The sequence below is a fragment of the Euprymna scolopes genome, chromosome 41, assembly GCF_053919585.1.
Source record: "Euprymna scolopes isolate OS-2025 chromosome 41, ASM5391958v1, whole genome shotgun sequence".
Taxonomy (NCBI): domain Eukaryota; kingdom Metazoa; phylum Mollusca; class Cephalopoda; order Sepiida; family Sepiolidae; genus Euprymna; species Euprymna scolopes.
The window spans coordinates 75,647,353-75,665,980 of record NC_136522.1 but is presented as its reverse complement, the minus strand read 5'-3'; the positions used below and the strand labels follow the sequence as shown (position 1 = coordinate 75,665,980).

At 34.5% G+C, this 18,628-nt stretch overlaps 1 protein-coding gene across 1 annotated transcript in view; it reads right to left on the bottom strand.

The window, feature by feature from the left end:
- Positions 1-18,628, bottom strand: part of LOC145266635 (uncharacterized) — a 471,019-nt gene that overhangs the window by 352,615 nt on the left and 99,776 nt on the right. Inside the window, exons 26-33 of the mRNA XM_080122558.1 lie at positions 18,037-18,162; positions 14,614-14,793; positions 11,559-11,678; positions 10,842-11,036; positions 8,216-8,335; positions 4,143-4,331; positions 1,920-2,048; positions 585-764 (exon numbers count right to left, since the gene is read on the bottom strand). Coding sequence (XP_079978684.1) covers positions 585-764; positions 1,920-2,048; positions 4,143-4,331; positions 8,216-8,335; positions 10,842-11,036; positions 11,559-11,678; positions 14,614-14,793; positions 18,037-18,162 — 1,239 coding nt within the window. The remainder of the gene's footprint in view (positions 1-584; positions 765-1,919; positions 2,049-4,142; positions 4,332-8,215; positions 8,336-10,841; positions 11,037-11,558; positions 11,679-14,613; positions 14,794-18,036; positions 18,163-18,628) is intronic.

Here is an 18,628-nt window from a genome sequence, read left to right as displayed (position 1 = left end):
TTTTTTATTTTTGTACCTTTTCTCCACGTTAAAAAACGACCCTGGTGTTTAACTATGTCCCGTGGGGAGGCATAGTAAATAGGTACTGTACAGCTCCACAAATGTTGGAAAACGTTTTAATCTAATAGCTTCTTTCCACGGACTACTTTGGGATTTGCTCCTTGCTCCCTGTTTATTCCACCGTATCAACATTCAGAAATTTAAATATAAGGTGGGCGAACATCTTGCTACATAATTTCTCTCTTTGAATGTCCTCTAGAAATCTGGATTCTATCACAGTAGTCCTTTATGTATCAGTCGGTGACGATATGCCTTGTTTTCGGTGAATAGGAGTAAAGGGAAGATGCTGGTTGGCCAGTGGTTAACAACACTAACGGACAATCTGGGTGTCCCAAGTTCGAATCCAGTTTGTTCCACAAAAAATCACTTGCCAACAATAGAATATTCGGATTTATATAATATGATGATGAACAAGAGTAAATGGAAGGCTTTTATCAAAATGACTAAATTTTATAATACCCTCCCCCCCCAAAAAAAAAACCCATCAAGATTCCGCAAAAATAGATCATCCAAAAAATTCTTACTTGATCAGTTGCTTTTACAGTAATAATAGACGATCCGGATGGTATGGTGTCATCAATTGTCTTTTCGTATCGATTTTGATCAAATTTGGGGGCGTTAACATTTCGTAAGACGAAAAAGTCAAGATCAAGGTTTTGCGACGATCTCTGAGGTATACCTTTATCATAGGCTCGTACAATAACCTGGCGAATAAAGGTGAAAAAAAAAGAAAAGAAAACATTAGTAAAATCTATATAAGAAAAATGAACAGACGTGTGTCCGGCTCGTTTCAACAATCACGTATACAAATGTATTTTTACAAACACAGTAAGAGGGCTATAAACTTTATTTTAATAATAATTAATGATAATAAAGAAAAGAATAATAACGTTTTAAAATCTAAATTTTATGAGCAAAGAAAGGAGGCTTTATTTTGATAACTGATGCTAAAAATAAAGGGAGAATTTGTTTAGCTTTTAATAGACAAACAGTATTCCCTTGTTGCTATAATTTTGTAATTAAAATAGTAATCAATCTACGACCACAAATTTGTATGTATGTATAAATCTTAAGTAGCTTACTATATATATATATATATATATATATATATATATATATATATATATATATATATACAAAATGAATATTAGTATGGTTGTGTAGACAAAGATATACATTCTTACACACATGCGCAACCAAAACAAATACATTAAACTAAACAGACGTCCGCCGGCACGCACATACACATATATACACATGTGGTTTTTGGAGATCTATCACGCACTTGTGGGTAGAGGCACGGGACGGGCTAGCGCAGATATCTAAAATGTCAAAGGAAGTTTTTCTGCGTTTTCAGTAGAAAACATGATCTTGAATAGTCCTCACATTCACTACAAACTAACCTCAAAATGGCGGACGTAGTGTGTCACGTCTAATGGATCACACCAAAAGTGTGGAGTAATTTTTTAAATATGCGAGTTATCCACCAATTTAAATGTACGAATGCCTAACAGCTTTTGTTTAATCGGTGTTCAATTATGTGCGCATATATTTTTAACGATAATAAAACAAGAGGTTTGATCTTGATTAGGCTTCACATTCACCGTACATTAACCCCCCCTAGATGGTGAACCTGAGATGTCGCATTTGACAAGGATTCAGAATAGCTTTTTGAAATAATTTTGCTCACCATTGTGTGCAGTCATTGCGAATTCACCATTTTACAACTAGAATGCTAATTCAACTCACGCAAGACAAAATGAACAAAATGAACCATATTCTTATAATCAATAAAATAAAATTCTATACAAAATAACAATAACAATAATAATTCATAAAAAAACGGAGTAAATACTTGCCCTGTAGTTGTTGTTAGGATCTTGTTGCACAGACGCTTTCAAAGAAATTTCTCCAGTATTAGAGACGGTGAAGAATTTCTTGGCCGTATTATCACCCACGATTTCGTAGTAGATTTCGTTGTTTGGTGCCTGTAATTTCAATATAAAATTGTTAATTACATATATTCTATAAGTAGGTAAAATTATTTTATATAAATAACTGTAACATTAATATATAATTAATAATTACATATATTATATAAATAAATAACATTATTTTATATAAATAACATTATTTTATATAAATAACTGTAACATTAATATATAATTAATAATTACATATATTATATAAATAAATAACATTATATAAATAAATAACATTATTTTATATGAACAACATTGGCATTAATATACTACGATCGTTTCAAAAGAAATGTCTACATGTTTTTAACTAAAAAAGTTGAAGAGTTACGAATACAAGAATTGTGCCATTAAAACACGTGACAGTTTGTGCTCCAGAATTTATTTTATTACATAGTTACCACCATCGTCAATGTACATTTGCTAGCAATAAACGAGAGCCTTGATGCCTCGGTCGTAAAAATCAACTTCTGACGAAGCGATTTATGTGTTCACGCACGCGATTTCGACCTTAATATAAGAAAAATGTCGATCACGTAATGCGTCTTTCCAAGCTTTGAACAAGCTGAATTCTGAGGGTGCAAGGTCATGATTACCCAATGGGTAAGACAGCACCGTCCAGACGAAATTTGCCAAACATTCAGTGGTTTTCAAGCGTTGTTCAGTCGCAAACGGAATATTTCCCCTTTTGTTTATGACCTTTCACGGGCAATCCGGTCTTTCATCTTTGTCGACGTTTCAATACAACGGTCACTTAGCAATCAACTCTGTATTTGTTTTTCAAGCGCACTTGATGCGTATTTTATTTTATTCAAATTAAAACAAAGTTTCTATATGAACTCTCATTCTTGACGTTATTCTCGCGTTGCCTACGCACAGTTCAAACATTTCAAAATACAGCCACTAGAAACAACACGCGGCTCTTTAGAAACAGACTTCTTTCTCCAAATTTACAACATGGCAAGGAAGAAGAAAAGGAAAAAAAGAAACAAAACAACACACTGAAGATGGGGTATACCTCTGAAATAGTTTTGTGATAATTTTCAAACGAGTAAAATATTTCCTTATATTACGTTGTATTTGGCTTTCAAGCGGACTTGATGCGTATTATATATATATATATATATATATATATATATATACGCACAATGAGATAAGCTAAATCACAGAGTAAATAATTTGTGCTATACAATCTTAAACATATTGTTGAGAGGAAATAGTTTTATAAAACAATCCCAGTCAAATAAATAGCTCAATATAAAAGCTAGAGCCAAATAAAAATTGTAGGATCTTTAATTAAATTCTTCGAAGTAAAAAATATACAATTTTTAGACAAAAAGTATAGAATTTTCAGACAAATATATATAACTTCAAAATTATTAATATTCTAACTGCAAGCAAACAAGTAATATTGTTTTTTTTTTAAGTTTTTAATTTCTTCATTTTAAAATATATTTTTATTTAGTTAATGTCCAATTATCCTAAATTTAAATCTATATATAAAATTATGTATGTATGACTGTTTTGCTAATTGGTAAACTGATTTAATAATAGGTATCTCTATCTCTACTATTATATAAAAGTCACTTTGTGTGTGGGAGGTTCTTTCTCATAGGTTCTAAGAGGGCTGAGCCTATCTTTTGCAAATTTAACACAAAGGTAATTTATATGTCTGGCAGTTTTCTAAGATATGTTTTGTACAGGAATTCATAATAAGTATCGAAAATAGAAAAAAAATCCGATCCTAATAATAGTGCCGGTGTAACGTAAAATATTCCCCTGTAAAAAATTCTTCTTTTTAATCTATAAGAGAAGAAAGACTATTTCTAAGATCGTTAAGCCCAAATGTCAGCTGACGTGATTTTGCGAAGTAGTCCATCGAGCAAATTATTCCTCGTAATTCAAAGTAATCAATAGATTATATATTTTATAATAATGCATCTGCGTAACTTAAAATATCATGTTTACGCGTATCGTAAGATCGGGCAACGCCGTGCGGCCAGTTACTTCTTTATACCTGCAAACTCCTTTTCTATTAATATAGAAATCCAAGGAATAGTATTTTGGCACTAAATATCTGACAAAGTCGGGAGATATACTTACAAATTTGTCGGCGTCTGTTGCTGTCACAGTGAGAAGCGTTACACCAAGCTTATCAGTCTCTCCAATGACTTGTTGAGGATAACTGTTTATTCTCCATACAGGGCCATTCAGGTTACGCAGAACATTCACTTTTATAACAGCCGTTGCTGCCTGAGGAGGATTACCACCATCTTGGGCGACGACGCGCACCTAATGCGATTGAAAAATGAATAACAGATTTATTGGCGGGAACAGGCAATTAACTCTTTTTTTTAATCAAGTTCAAATAACTTCACTTTATTATATAAAGTTTTAAAATAATACAAAAGACGATTTAAAAGCATGTGATTTAATACACAGAAGTTTTAAATGAGAAAAAATATTTTTAAGGGAATTAAAATCGTACGAGGTGCTTTAATGAAGTTTCCAGACTTTTTATTACAGACATTTAAATTTTGTCGTGGACAGTTGAACATTCAATATGTTATTGCTATACATCTTGAGATGACTAACCTATTTTTATGATTTCAGGTTCAAATGAACAGCTTAAAATTTTTTTTTTATTACATTTTCACCCCAAACAAGGCACATTGCCACTTTGGTGTAGAGTGCTACTATCAGGGGCAGCAACTACTTGGGCACTATGTAGGGATTTGGGCAGCAAGATGTCGGTTCACGTTGCACTTGAACTTCTGCATGTCAGTACAGTTAGGGAAGCAGGGACCTGGAATAGAATTCCAGAGTCTAGCGGTTCTGGGGAAGAAACTACTGGAGTAGAAAGATCTTTTTCAGCTCTACAGTGTGGGGGCGGGATTTAGCTGTCTGTCGGGTTTGTAGAGGGTGTCTACGTCGTGGGGGCACAAGTGTCTGCAGTTCGTCAGGGCATTCACCATTAAAATACTTGTAGACCAAGCAGAGGGATGCAACGTTTCGTCGATGGGACAGAGGCTGAAGCTTAGATGCCAGATCAGGGCCTATCAGATTTGCGACTCTCTTTTGAACCTTGTCTAGGAGCGAGAGACTAGTAGCAGATGCACCAGCCCAAATGTGACAACAATACTCCATACATGGGCGAATGGTGGCCTTATAGAGATACAGGATACTTTCAGGTGTCAGTAGTTTTCTAGCACGGTAGAGAGAGCCTACCTTTTTCACAGCGGCTCTGGCAATGTTTTCAATATAATTGTTCCAGCTCATGTTTCCTATGAGCGTTAGTCCAAGCAGCTTGAAAGATGTACTCTCAGACATGGAGTCACTGGCCATTGCTATTGGTGGCAGAGAAGGTTTCTTGTAATTATTGAAGGAAACCAGTTTAGTCTTGGCAGCATTGAATGTAACTATCCATTTATGTCCCCATTCCACTACAGATTGGAGGTCATCCTCTAGTGTTTTTGCCATTTCTTTAGATATGTGTTCATTTGTTTTCCTGTCATGCCTGTTATAGAGTGTAGTGTCATCAGCATATATACCCATCTCAGAGGCAGTTTTGTCGGGGAGGTCATTAATAAATATCAGGAACAATAGAGGTCCAAGAATAGACCCCTGAGGCACTCCCGCATTTATATCACACTGTTTAGATGTTCGACCGTCGAGGACAACCTGGATTTTTCTCTTATCTAAGAAGGATTTAATTATGTTAAGTATTCTACCAGTGATACCATATGGTTTAATTTTCCTGAGGAGACCTTTGTGCCATACCCTGTCAAAAGCCTTAGATATATCTAGAGCTACCGCTCTGCCCTCCTCCGCTTTGTCCAGTGAATGGTATATACGTTCAGAGATTACAGTGAGGATGTCAGCTGTGGAATGGGCTTGTCTAAATCCATATTGTTTGTCAGTCAGAAGTTTAGCATCTCTAAGGTGCCGGACTAGGGCATGATTAATTATGGTCTCAAATATTTTGGCGAAAAGTGGGAGGAGCTACAACAGAAATTGGAATACACCATACTAAAGCCTGCTTCTCACAGCTGATGAATTTTAAAAAATGCAATTTGGATATTAGGACACTTTAGGAGAACGATATACAATAAAATTCTGTTTTAAACTTGGTTAAAATGCCACAGAAACTTATGGAATACTTTAGACTGTTTTTGCACAATCGTGAATGAATCGAGCATCAGTTTTTGAGTGGCATAAGAGATGCCAGGAAGGCGTGGAGTCTGTGAGGAATGATGATAGGCGTGGGAGGAGTAAAGGCTGTCAGGACACGAGAGTTGATTGGATGAATAAAGAATTTAATGGATAAAGACCATCGTGTGTCTATAGAGACAATAAGTGCACAGTTTGATGTCAGTGTGGGGACTGTACACAAACTTATTCGCGAGGAACTGAACATACGGAAGATTTGCGCGAGTGCACCATTCCACAACTCCATCCATGTCACAGGCTATTTGACCAAGATGAGTATCAGTTCCTCACTTTCCCTATAGTCCAGATCTTGCCCCTGCGACTTTTGGTTATTCTATCATGTTATGAAAAGCCTTAGAGGCTGCCGTTATGAGCCAATTGAGGAGATGAAAGCGTCTGTGACAAGGGTTTTTGACACGCTCACACAAGAGTACTTCTATGGGACTTTCCAGATGTTGTTAGAACGGTACAGCAAATGAATTGCAGCCGGAGGAGATTACTTCGAAGTGAACTAGAGTTTCGTGTGTTTACTATTAATAAAAGTGCCGATACGAAAATGTCTGGAAACTTATAGAAGGCACCTCGTAACGTGAATCTTTATTCAACTTAAAAGTTTGTATACACTTATATAATTTTGGGTGCTTGTTCAGAAAAATAGCAAAAATCGAAACTAAAAAAATTGAATTTCAACTAAAAACCAATGTTCTCTATTTAAGTTTATGTCAATTCCAACTAAAAGCAATAATGGCATCTAGTTAATTATCATGTCGCAATAAGTAACACATTGCTACATTATTACATAAAACATTCTTTCACGATACATTGATCTGTCATTATTATTTTTGAAATGTAATTTAAATAAGGGAAGTAAACGATAGCTACTTAATTAAATTGAAGGTACTCTCAAGTCAGCTATTGCCATAAGATAGAATTCAATAACTTCCACGGTTTATTATTTATGTAAAACTTGCAATTTACTACGAAAACTATTTTCATTAATAAATAAGTAATTTTTTTTACTATATTATTTTTCGTAAATTTATGGTATGTTACTAATTTTGACATGGCATTAAGTAGATAGCATTGCTTTTATTTGAAATTTTGAACAAGCGACCAATTTTTATATTAATCTTTAGAATGGAGAATTTTATTCAAAAGAAATACTCTCCTTAGATTAGACTGATGAATATATATATATATATATATATATATATATATAGGATAAATATCTTTATGAAGTTTTTTTATATACTTTAAATATACGCTAACTAGTGATATAATTTTATTAACTACTAGCATGGGTGCCCGGCCTTGCCCGGCCTTGCCCGGGTATTTGGAAATGTATGTTGAGCAAAAAAAAAAAAAGAAAAGTGGTCAATTTTTTTAACTTTGACACCTATTATGACCCCTTTTTGTTTTTTGCTCAAATCAAGTTATTAAGTTAGATCCATGGCCAATGAACCTATATCTAGAATTTCAAGTGTTTAAACCGAAAATTGTCGGAGGAGTTTGGTAGAGTTCTCAAAGGTTAAATCGTTGAACTTTGACCCCTTAATCACCAAATTTCTGCCGAAGATCACATCGATTTTCCCAAATCTCAGTACCCTGTATATCAAATTTCGAGTCTGTAGACTTAAAATTGACAGGGTTATTGTGTAGGGAAATGTACACACACAGATACACAGATACACATACAGACAGACACTTTCACTTTTATAGATATATAGATAATTGTTTGTTGTTGTTGTGTCAGCGTTCACTGTGGGTCGGTTGAGCCGGCTTCTCCAACTGAATCTCTGCATCTTGTATAGACGCCTCCCTGGCACGTCGGTTTGAAGTTGCCGTCGATATCAAGTCCAGCCATTCGGGGTTCCAGCGGCGTACACTTTGGCTATGTAGTCAACCTCAACTGGATTGTAGGGCTATATCTGCCCGTAATTTTATGAAATGTCTACGAATTTACTCACGTTAAATGGAGTTTGTGGTGTATTGCTAAGGTCCGCTTTCGTGGTAATTATGCCAGTTGCTGAATTGATCTTGAAATATTTCGGTGCATCTCCTTCTCCGGTGATGGAATAAGTGATGGTCTACAGATTAAAAAAAAGAAACAATTTCGTAAATTAATATATTTGTAAAATTAAACAGTGGCTTCCAAAACGCCGTTTTAAAATCAACAATTAGGAATTAGGAATCCAAAAATTATATAAAACAATAACGAAAATATATAATGCTTCGCCAGTGTGAACATTATAATAATTTATACGTACTAGAAATGATATTAGATTTTTATAACATCAAAGACGTTTGCAAAAGAGAAGTAAAAATATCAAAAAGAAGAAAAATATCATTAAAAGAAAGTAATTATAGAGTAAAACTTAAGTTTAGAGCTAAATGGTACTAATTTAAGAGTTAACTTAAGTGAGATTATATATATATATATATATATATATATATATATTGAATTCTGAATTCAGCTTGGCTTCTTTGCTTAAATGAAAAATTCTTTATCACAAAATTTAAAGATAGGGATAAACTTTCAAATAAAAAACAGGAAATCTCAATAAATTGCTTTCTCACTTGCTAATTACTCCCTCATAATCACAATTAAATTCGACTCCAACACGACCCACATGTAATATCCAACAGATAAACACCTACACACCTAAATCTCCTCAAGTTCATCATTCACTAAATCCAAAACCACACCCTTCCTGGTAAAATCAGGCACGTGAAAAAATTCCTTTTAACCACACCCAACACTTACAAACAATTTTCTACAAAGTTTAAATACTCAATATTCTCCCTCAATCCATCCCCTACAGAATTAATATTTAGCATATGCATGAATGTCACATCTTTGATAGCCCCCCCCTCCCAACTTCGTGAAACATATACACCCGTAACATAAATATCTAACTGAAATTCAGCTTGGTTGTGTACATGCTGCTCGCTGCCTGCCCGTTAACTTTGATAAAATGGGATTGCATCTGATACAGCCTTAACCTAAAAAAAATGAAAACCGCAATTATCTAGTAACTGAAATCACACACTACAAACATTAACTCTTTGTTCTCCCTGAAACCAATGGTTATATTTCCATTTTAGTAAAATGCTCTAACAAAAATCTTTAAAATCGCTAACCTCAATCTTGATATATCTTTTATATACCACAATCACTAAGTACCACAATCACTAAACGATAAATGATACACGATACTATATGATATAAATGTTAAAACTAACGCCAAATAATACCTGTGTGCATCTACTCCAGGGAGGTACGTGTGGATGAATAGTCTTTTACGTGCACAAGATCCGTGGATATTACCATTTACAAATATTTAATATAACCTTCAGTGAAGTTATATCATTGCTAGTTAGTAGAAAATACCTCGGAATAATTCTCAATCACCCTCCATTTTTTAAATAATTATTATACTTGTCATAACAAATCACTGCATTTGATAATCATAAATTTAGTAATGATATATATTCTGAGTTTGCAATTGTTATCCTTATGAAACGTTTTAATAACAAATCTACAAATATACTAATTAATAAACAAACATTAAACGAACAAATGAAATGGTAATAAATATTAGGGGTTGTCTAGAAAAACAGGTTTTGATAAAGTAAGAGAAAACAAACTACCACTATTAAACAAATTATGGACCTGTCTCTCCTCCTTATCTCATTGTTCTCTCTTCCACCTTCTTCCCCTACCCTTCTTCCCCATCTCGCTCTCATTCCTGTTCCCTCTTTTCCTTTTTCTTACGCCTCTTACTCCTCTTTCCCTTTCCTTCACCCTTCCTAGGAGTGCAAGAAATGGTTAGCAGATCCAGGTAAATCTTAACCTTTTCGGGGAAAGAAATAAGAATACTATGATAAAACAGATAATAAAAAGAATTAAAAATACACGTGCTCATATAAATCTTAAACTGGCAGCGGGCAGTAAACAGACGAATCAAACACTTGTTGAAGATAACATCTATGTACGCTTTGGCCTCAAAACCTAACTCCTCAACCCCTCATCCTATCTACTCCATTCCCTAACACCAACATAAAATGAATAAATGGACAAATAAGTAAATAAACAAATAGAAATAAATAAATAAATAAACAAATTCGTACCCAATCATACTTGTTCTCCGCACAGCTGAACTTCACCCCCTGACCTTTTTTTACCAAAAACCTTCTTTTACTGAAAGTTGATTTTCGTTTTTCATTAAGAATTCCGCTTTTGGATGAATATAGGCGTTGTTGCCTGAAGAGGTCTCTAGTTACTAAATACTAGAAAACCGAAACATGCTCATGACTGTGTAGCAACAATTTACTGCTTATGTAAAGACAAATTGAAAGTGTAACTTTCTCTACTTTAGTATTGAGCACTCTTGTATCAACCTAGTTATATTTCACTGGCTACCTTACCTTTGAAAAAACGCAACCTCAAATTATATATATATATATATATATATATATATATATATATATATATATGAACCAGTTAAAAGAGGAAAGGTTACAAGTTACAAGGGGAAAAAGTTTGAAAGATAAAAAAATTAAATTGGGGAGGAAAAAATCCGAATTTTTCACCTGTGAATCAGAATCGTTTGCAAAGACCGTAAAAACCCTTGAATCAAGTTGAGTGTTTTCAGGGATGCTGGTTTCAAATGATGACAAGTAAAACACTGGTGCGTTAGTGTTTCGTTCTAAGGTCAGATATACAAAGGCTTTTCCGTTAGCTGTGCGTGGAACCGGAAGTCCTTTGTCTCTCACTGTTATAGTTGCCTGAAATGTAAATATACTCGATTTAGTCACGATTAAAATAAACCCACATGATTTGTACTTTTTAAAGTTTGGTGGCAGCAGAGGGGAAAGGGCATTAGGGTCATAATTCCTAAATATTTTAAAAACACTTCAAAACGTGAATGGGATTTTTCATTTTTTTAAAAATTTGCTTTGAAAAGGTTTCTCGGTTAATATTACTTAATCAATTAATTACTATTTCCTGATATTTTTAAGGCTGGTTTGGAAAGAGAAAAAGAGAGAGTGTTGCCAGTTGAACGTTTTATACTTGGTCACGTGACTGAGAGATGGCTTCTGCTTGGACATGCCAGAAAGGAAGTGCATTTCAAAATCTTCAGTTACTCTTTTTGAACTTTGCGCTGGCCAATCCTCGAATGGCTGATGAAATCCAGAGAAAAAGGAAAGATAGAAAGATAAATAAGAGAAAAGGGTGGAGGGGAGAGTATTACCACAATAGTAGCAGTAGTAGATGTGATATGCAACACTACTATCAAATAGACTTACGTTGATTGTTTTCACATTCACGTCGGCTGGAAAACTGATTAGCGACAATTGCCCATTTTCGTTCACTCGTAGGTACGGAGAAGAACCGTCGATGCTATAGACGAGCGTATTATGCGGAGGCTGAAATGTGATAAAAAGATGGAAATTCGTACATATAAAATAATGACTGGGTAACTATTAGAATAATACTCGTAATGAGTAAAATAAAAATAAAAATATGAAGAGCAAATGAAGAAAAAGAAGGAAATTGAAAATAAATAGAATAAGGACAATAACGGTTGATGTATTTCTTTTATTACGAATATTGCTACATTTTTTTGTTTGTAAAATATAAAAAAATATGATGCAAGTAGAACACGCGTTTTGCATGCATTTTAATCGACGTGTGTACGTTTAAGCAACGTTTTCCCTTGAACGTATATAACAACATGAAAAATGATTATAAAATTGAATACATATTTTGTTTAATAAAATGAACTTTAGACGAATCTTTCAGTTTCAAACTGTGGTTTTCTATGCGTTGATGAAGCCATGCTGTGAAAGTTTGATAAAATTCAATATACCATAAATGTATATACTTACAAAATGGGCAGAAACAATTGTTTGTGAATACTATGTCGTTAAATGAATAAGTTTATATCATTCATATATATTCACTTGATACAAACAACTTCTACAACAATAAAACAGACATTAAAACTACCAAGCACTCTCCCAAAACCCTCACATCCGATGCCGGTATATATGCCATCCCATGTAACAATTGTCAACAAGCATACATAGGTGAGACACAGCGTAAATTGAAACTAAGACTTTACGAACACAGAAGAGATATAAGGAATGGTAACGCCCTAAATGCACTTTTTGCCATTGTGCAGAACACGATCATTAATTTAATTTAGATCATGCGAAAATTATAAAATAAGATCATGCAAAAATTATAAAATACGATAGTGTTAAAAGAAGACTTTTAGAGTAGCACTAATATTAAACACTAATACTATTACGCAAAGAAAAGGGCTTCTGCCATTTAGTCCCTAGTATAGGGAAAATAATAATCAAAGAACAAAATATAAAAACAGATCCTGGTTAACCGTTTTTCCTTAATCCTTAAATAATTCAACAAAATGAATAAGTTTAGAGAGAAAAAAAGTGTACATATTTATTTAACGTATTTTTAAAAGTGTCTACATAGACATTGAACAACCCAACCTTCCCATACACACACATAGTTTCCTTCCCGATATGGGTAGGATTCTAACACTGTTTCCTTTTCATTTTCGTATGGTCTTTGATCGTGTTCTTCTTTCGCATTTTTCCTTTTAATATCCTGAAGATGTTCTCTGCAATAGGGACGAAACCTTGACCATTTCATAAATTCATTCGGTTTTTCTTTTTTCAAAACAACACACACACACACACATATATATATATTAACAAAATCAAGACGTCAAGGAATATATTGATAGCAACAAAAAGTGTATTTCATCATTAGTTACAATTGTTTCAGGACTATTCAAACAAATTCAAACCTTATGTTGTTTGAAAATTTTCATAAGAACAGACTTGCATCAGACGTATTGAATAAAAAAAAATTAACAATAAACAATATGGAATCCATTTTCCTTATAAGGAAAAAAAACATGAGAAAATATTTTACCTACATCTCATCCTTCCAAAGTTTTTTAAAGATATTTTTATTTTACCTATTTTGTTATCTCTATTAAAAAACACAAAAAAAAAAAAATTCAATCAAATTATCATACAACGTTACCACCATTTACATATGTTCACTTAATATATTTTACTAATAATATTCACTAATTTCTTAAATTAAATTTCTTTATTTAATTTAAATTATTTTTTATTAAAAAAAATTGTTATTAAATAAAGAAATAAAGAACTCGAACTAGAATACTTTTATAACCAAGAATATATGGAACAGTACTATCGCGGGGTTTCTTTTTATATCTTATACCTATAGACTTGAAATATACAAGGTTTTCGGAGAGAACTAGTGACGCGCTTTTATCAGCAGCTGTATGACAGCTAACACGTGCAAATGACCAAACCGGCTCCACGAAGCGACGTCACAGCAGAAGAAGAGAAGGGAAAGAAAAAGTAGTAAAAAGACACACGTGGTCGGAGAAGTGACTTATAAGCACATGTTTGAAACATGGTCGGAAAAAGACAACGAGCGAACAACGTGGGTGACGAGAGGGTCTTTAAAAGGCATGGCAAATGACATAACTTTAGAGACTTTTAAAACGAGAAGCATTGCGTTTTTTTTTGTTTTTTTTTTTTGAAGATCCATGAATAAATAAATTTCATTTCAACTGAAAAAAAACCCAAAAAAACTGAGTTGAATTTGTTTCTTGTTGTGCTCCTTTTCGACTGTCTCAGATACAACGTATGGGTCCGAGTGTTAAAATGTAGAAGAATAACAACAACGTTACACACATATTGATTTCGCGCCGTAATGACAAGGCCTCTTTTTTTTTTTTTTACTAAAAAGGGTTGAAAATGAAGAAAAAAAAATGTGGGTTCAAATGTTAATATATAACGACACCGTTGAAGAAAAAATAAAGACAACGTTATACATTCATTGATTTAGCGCCGTAATGACCGGACCTTTTTAGTAAAAAGGCCTGGTCATTAGGACCCCCCCAAAGGGTTCAAAATTAAGAAAAAAAAGTGTTGGATCAAGTGTTAAATGTAACGACGCCGTTGAAGAAGAATAACGACTACCTCAGACTAGGATATATTATAAAGTTATATAAACCCAAGTATTTAGACAAGTATATTTCAGTTTTTATGCCGGATATCTATGTTGGAAATATTATAAATACAACAGCAATATACAATAGATAAAGGGTACACCTAGTTCTTGCATTTATAGGCACATGCATTTTAAGGTCATGCGTACATTATCATTCCTGATTACTCTGATGTCGCTAAGGTAAAAAATTCCGATAGGTCGTATTTTAAAACGAATTGTTTAAAAAGGAGGGAAGGAGGGAGAGAAAGATAGAGAATAAGTAAAATATGAACTCACCTGTTTATCCGCGTCAAAAGCACCAATTGTAAATAAAGGTGTGTTTAGTGTATAGGAGCGCGGAACAGTTCGGATGTATGTCGTCGGGTTTATGAATGGAGTGTTTAAATTCCGTTCAACAGTAACTTCAACAGTGCAAGTCGATACTTTATCACCGCCATCTTTGGCCGCCACTAGAAGCTACAAAACACAAAATATTTGTTTCGTTAGCCATAAACATCAATAAAAACATTTACAATAATTACAGGGTGGAACGATAAAAGTGTCGTCCTAAAGAAAACAGTAATACATTTTTATTTACAAACTTTTCTTGAAAAATCAATTTAGGTAACTTTATTATGTAGTAGAGTTGAAATCTATTACAACGTAGCCCCCTTCAGCTTCAATAATCGCCTCGATACGGGTCCGGAACTGGAAGCATGTCTTTTCCACAAGCGTCAGCAGGAACTCGGCGAGTTCTCGGCGGAAGGCGGCGATCAGGCTGGCTTTAGTGTTGTGGAAAGTCATGTTGGTGATGTTCTGGACATATGAGCAAGCAAAGTAGTCAAGCGGGTTAAGACGGAGAAGAAGGGGGTAAGTGAGAAAGTGTACAACGCTGTAGTACTTTTGAAGCAAAGCCTGGGTCTCTTTAGACTTGTTGGCTGGCGTCGAGTCCTGCTGCCACACCCAGGGTCTGCCAGCGGCCACCTGATTGCAGCTGGGGATCACCAGAACATCCAGGTACACTTTTACATTGACTTTCAAGTCGACTTCGAGGATGTGAGGTGGCATCATGTGGCCCTCACTTGAAACCACACCAAAGACCAAAACCGCGTCCGAAAACGTTGTTTTCATCACCCTGGCCACGTCTCTGTTATTCGGGGTAATCCAACGATGCATTTTGAGGATGTTGGCAATGGTCTTGTTGTCATAACTTGGATCGGTAGAGCACATGAGTTGTACAGCGGTACATGTCCGATCTCGCTCGTTGAACGTTGTGTAACTTTCAGACATGATAAAAGGCTTATATCGCTCTTGGGATTTTTACACTGGCCAACTTAAAAAAAAAACAAAAAAAAAAAAAACGAAACAAAAAAAAACAAATGAAAGAAAACTGGTATTCATCAAACGAAGACGAAATCATGTCGTCTTTTCATGGGCCACAATTTTATTGTCCCACTCTGTATATACATAAAAATGAGAGAAAAATGTACGCTAAGTTATCTGATAGCAACTCGAATGGTGCAGAGACTATGGTATCTACCTTACGATTGCCGACCTACTAAATTTAACGATCTCTCCGTTGAACGCAAACGATTACACGGTGATCTTATTTTGTTTTACAATTTCCTCAAAATCCATTAGGATCTCTTTTATGGTCTATTATTCACCCCGGCAGTAGAAAGAGATCAACGCGGGATCTCCAGAAACTGTTTCGTTGCCAATTTCGATTGAGCCGGAGGAAGACTGCTTTTTTTATTCATGATCCATGGACTTTGGAATGGACTCCAAAGAGATGTAGTAAATGAGCCAAAGATGTAGCAATTCAGGACGAATTTGGACAGATGCGGGGCTACTGTATCATTTTTCTGTGTAAATCTCTACCACGTTTTCTCTACATGATAGCTAACACATGTTTCATTTCTTCTAAATTTATCGAATTAGACTGAATTAAATTGAATGTTTTTCCATCATATAAAAGTCTTTTTTTGTGCATGTGCAAGTTCCTCCCTCTTAGGTTCCGAAACGGCTAAGCCTATCTTTTATAAATTTCACACAAGATAATTCATATTTCTGGCAGTGCTCTTAGATATCTTTTGTACAAGAATTCATCCGATCAGTATCAAAAATCGGAAAAAATCCGATCTTAAAAAAAAAATAGTCTTTCTCTCTTTTAGATAAAAAGAAGAATTTTTACAAGGGGATATTTTACGTTACACCGACCAAAGGAAATAATAAATCTTCTGAAAAAAAAAAAGAAGATTTCTTGTCATCTGGAGATACAGTTGAGTAGTAGAGAATTCAGTCCGATGATCCCCTGTTCAAGCCTGGGTGTACCTCCATTTTATTTTAATCTTTTTATTAATGAGTTCGCTTTACGAATAAAGAAGAGGCACTATTTAAAATCGCCGCAAATCATTTCTTACTTTGCCCATTTTAAAACTAAACATTAATTGGAAGTGATATTTCCCGGGGATTCGTTGTCAAGCCCAAATATCAGCTGACGTCATATTGTAAACAAACCCAGACGGAATTTGATGAACAACATTATCATTATTATTTTTTGTTAATTTTTTTTTTTTTTTTTTGCGAATTAGTTCACCGGGAAAATTATCCCTAGTAATATATAATAATCAATGGAGGAGTGATTCTATAATGATACATATGCAATCTGCATAAATATAATGTTTAAGCATATTGTATGATCAGGCAGCGCTGGGCATTCATCTAGTTTATAAATAAAAGTAATTGTTTGCTGCTTAAATACACAGGTTCATAGAAAATTTTATATACCTTTTGGTCTATACAGTTAAAAATAAATCTCTGCTTCACGTAGTCAATGCTATTAACCGTGATCTTCAGCTTTGCAAAGTTATCATTATCGGGACATGCTGTACTTTTTGTATCTGATTGTTAGATGCTTGCAATTTTTGACGACGACTCACGTAAACAGGAATACTTGAAGCGTATTCTTATAAAAGAAGAATAAAGTAGTCGAGAGCGTTGCGAAGAGCCCCTTTCCAGAAGCTACTACATCAGGTGTAAAAGATGGTGGCAATCCGCACCCAAGATTTCTCCACTTACTTCTGCTCCTTATATGATACTTTACCTTGGGGGAAATAAAAACTACAATTCTACCACGCTTAGGGTATTGTTGCCACAGCTGGACTGGTGTATCTATCACTAGTCTCTCACTCTAAGACAGAGCCTCTAGAACAGTCTCAAATTTGATACGTCCCGCACTACCAACCAAGCTCCCATCGCCGAAATATTGCATCCCTATGTCTCTTTTGGAGGTACTTTAATACAATGTTTCGACGAACTCATTTTACTTGTACCCCGACAAACCAGTCTTGCTGTTAAATCCCACCCCTCATTGTAGATGTTTCTTGCCGTTGTGAAGTCTTATGCTCTAATAGTGTCTTCTATCAGACTGCTAAACTTTAGAATTCTCTCACGGGTTCCTGCTTCAATTAGTGTACTTAGATGCAGAAATTTAAATATAATGTGAACAGACATCTCGCTTACCCCCTAACATAGTTACTTGTGACATGGTCCCAAATAGTTGCTCCTTAAGTCTAAATGCTTTGTTTAGGGTGAACAAGAGTAAAAATAAATGTACTATTGTTTTTTGCAATCTTTGGTACGAGGATTGAACTCCGGACTTCCGGCTCATTAGTAAACACCCTAACAATTATACTAAATACAAAAAAAAAAAAATACCTTGTATGATAAAGAGGAATCGGTGCTTAAATCAGCTTTCGTAGTAATAACCCCAGAGGTTGTGATTTGGAAATATTTTTGCGCGTTCGGTTCTCCGACGAGGCTATAAGAAACGGTACCAAATTCCTGAAAGAAAACAAGAGAATTAAATGAATAATAAACAAGCCGAGCATGTCAGTCCCTCCTGGAATGAAACATTTACTTTCACGATGACTAATATTTGTGCAAAATTAAAAAAAAAAAAAGGCATGATTATGGAGAAAAATGCGAACAAATAAATGGATGAAGGATTTGGGGCCAATTTTATTCATATAATACCCCCCCCCCCGGGTAACAAGCAGATTTATTCTAGAAAATCCGTTCTGGCAAAAATTTACTTCATATAATACCCCCCCCCCGGGTAACAAGCAGATTTATTCTGGAAAATCCGTTCTGGCAAAAATTTACTTCATATAATACCCCCCCCCGGGTAACAAGCTGATTTATTCTGGAAAATCCGTTCTGGCAAAAATTTACTTCATATAATACCCACCCCCCCGGGTAACAAGCTGATTTATTCTGGAAAATCCGTTCTGGCAAAAATTTACTTCTA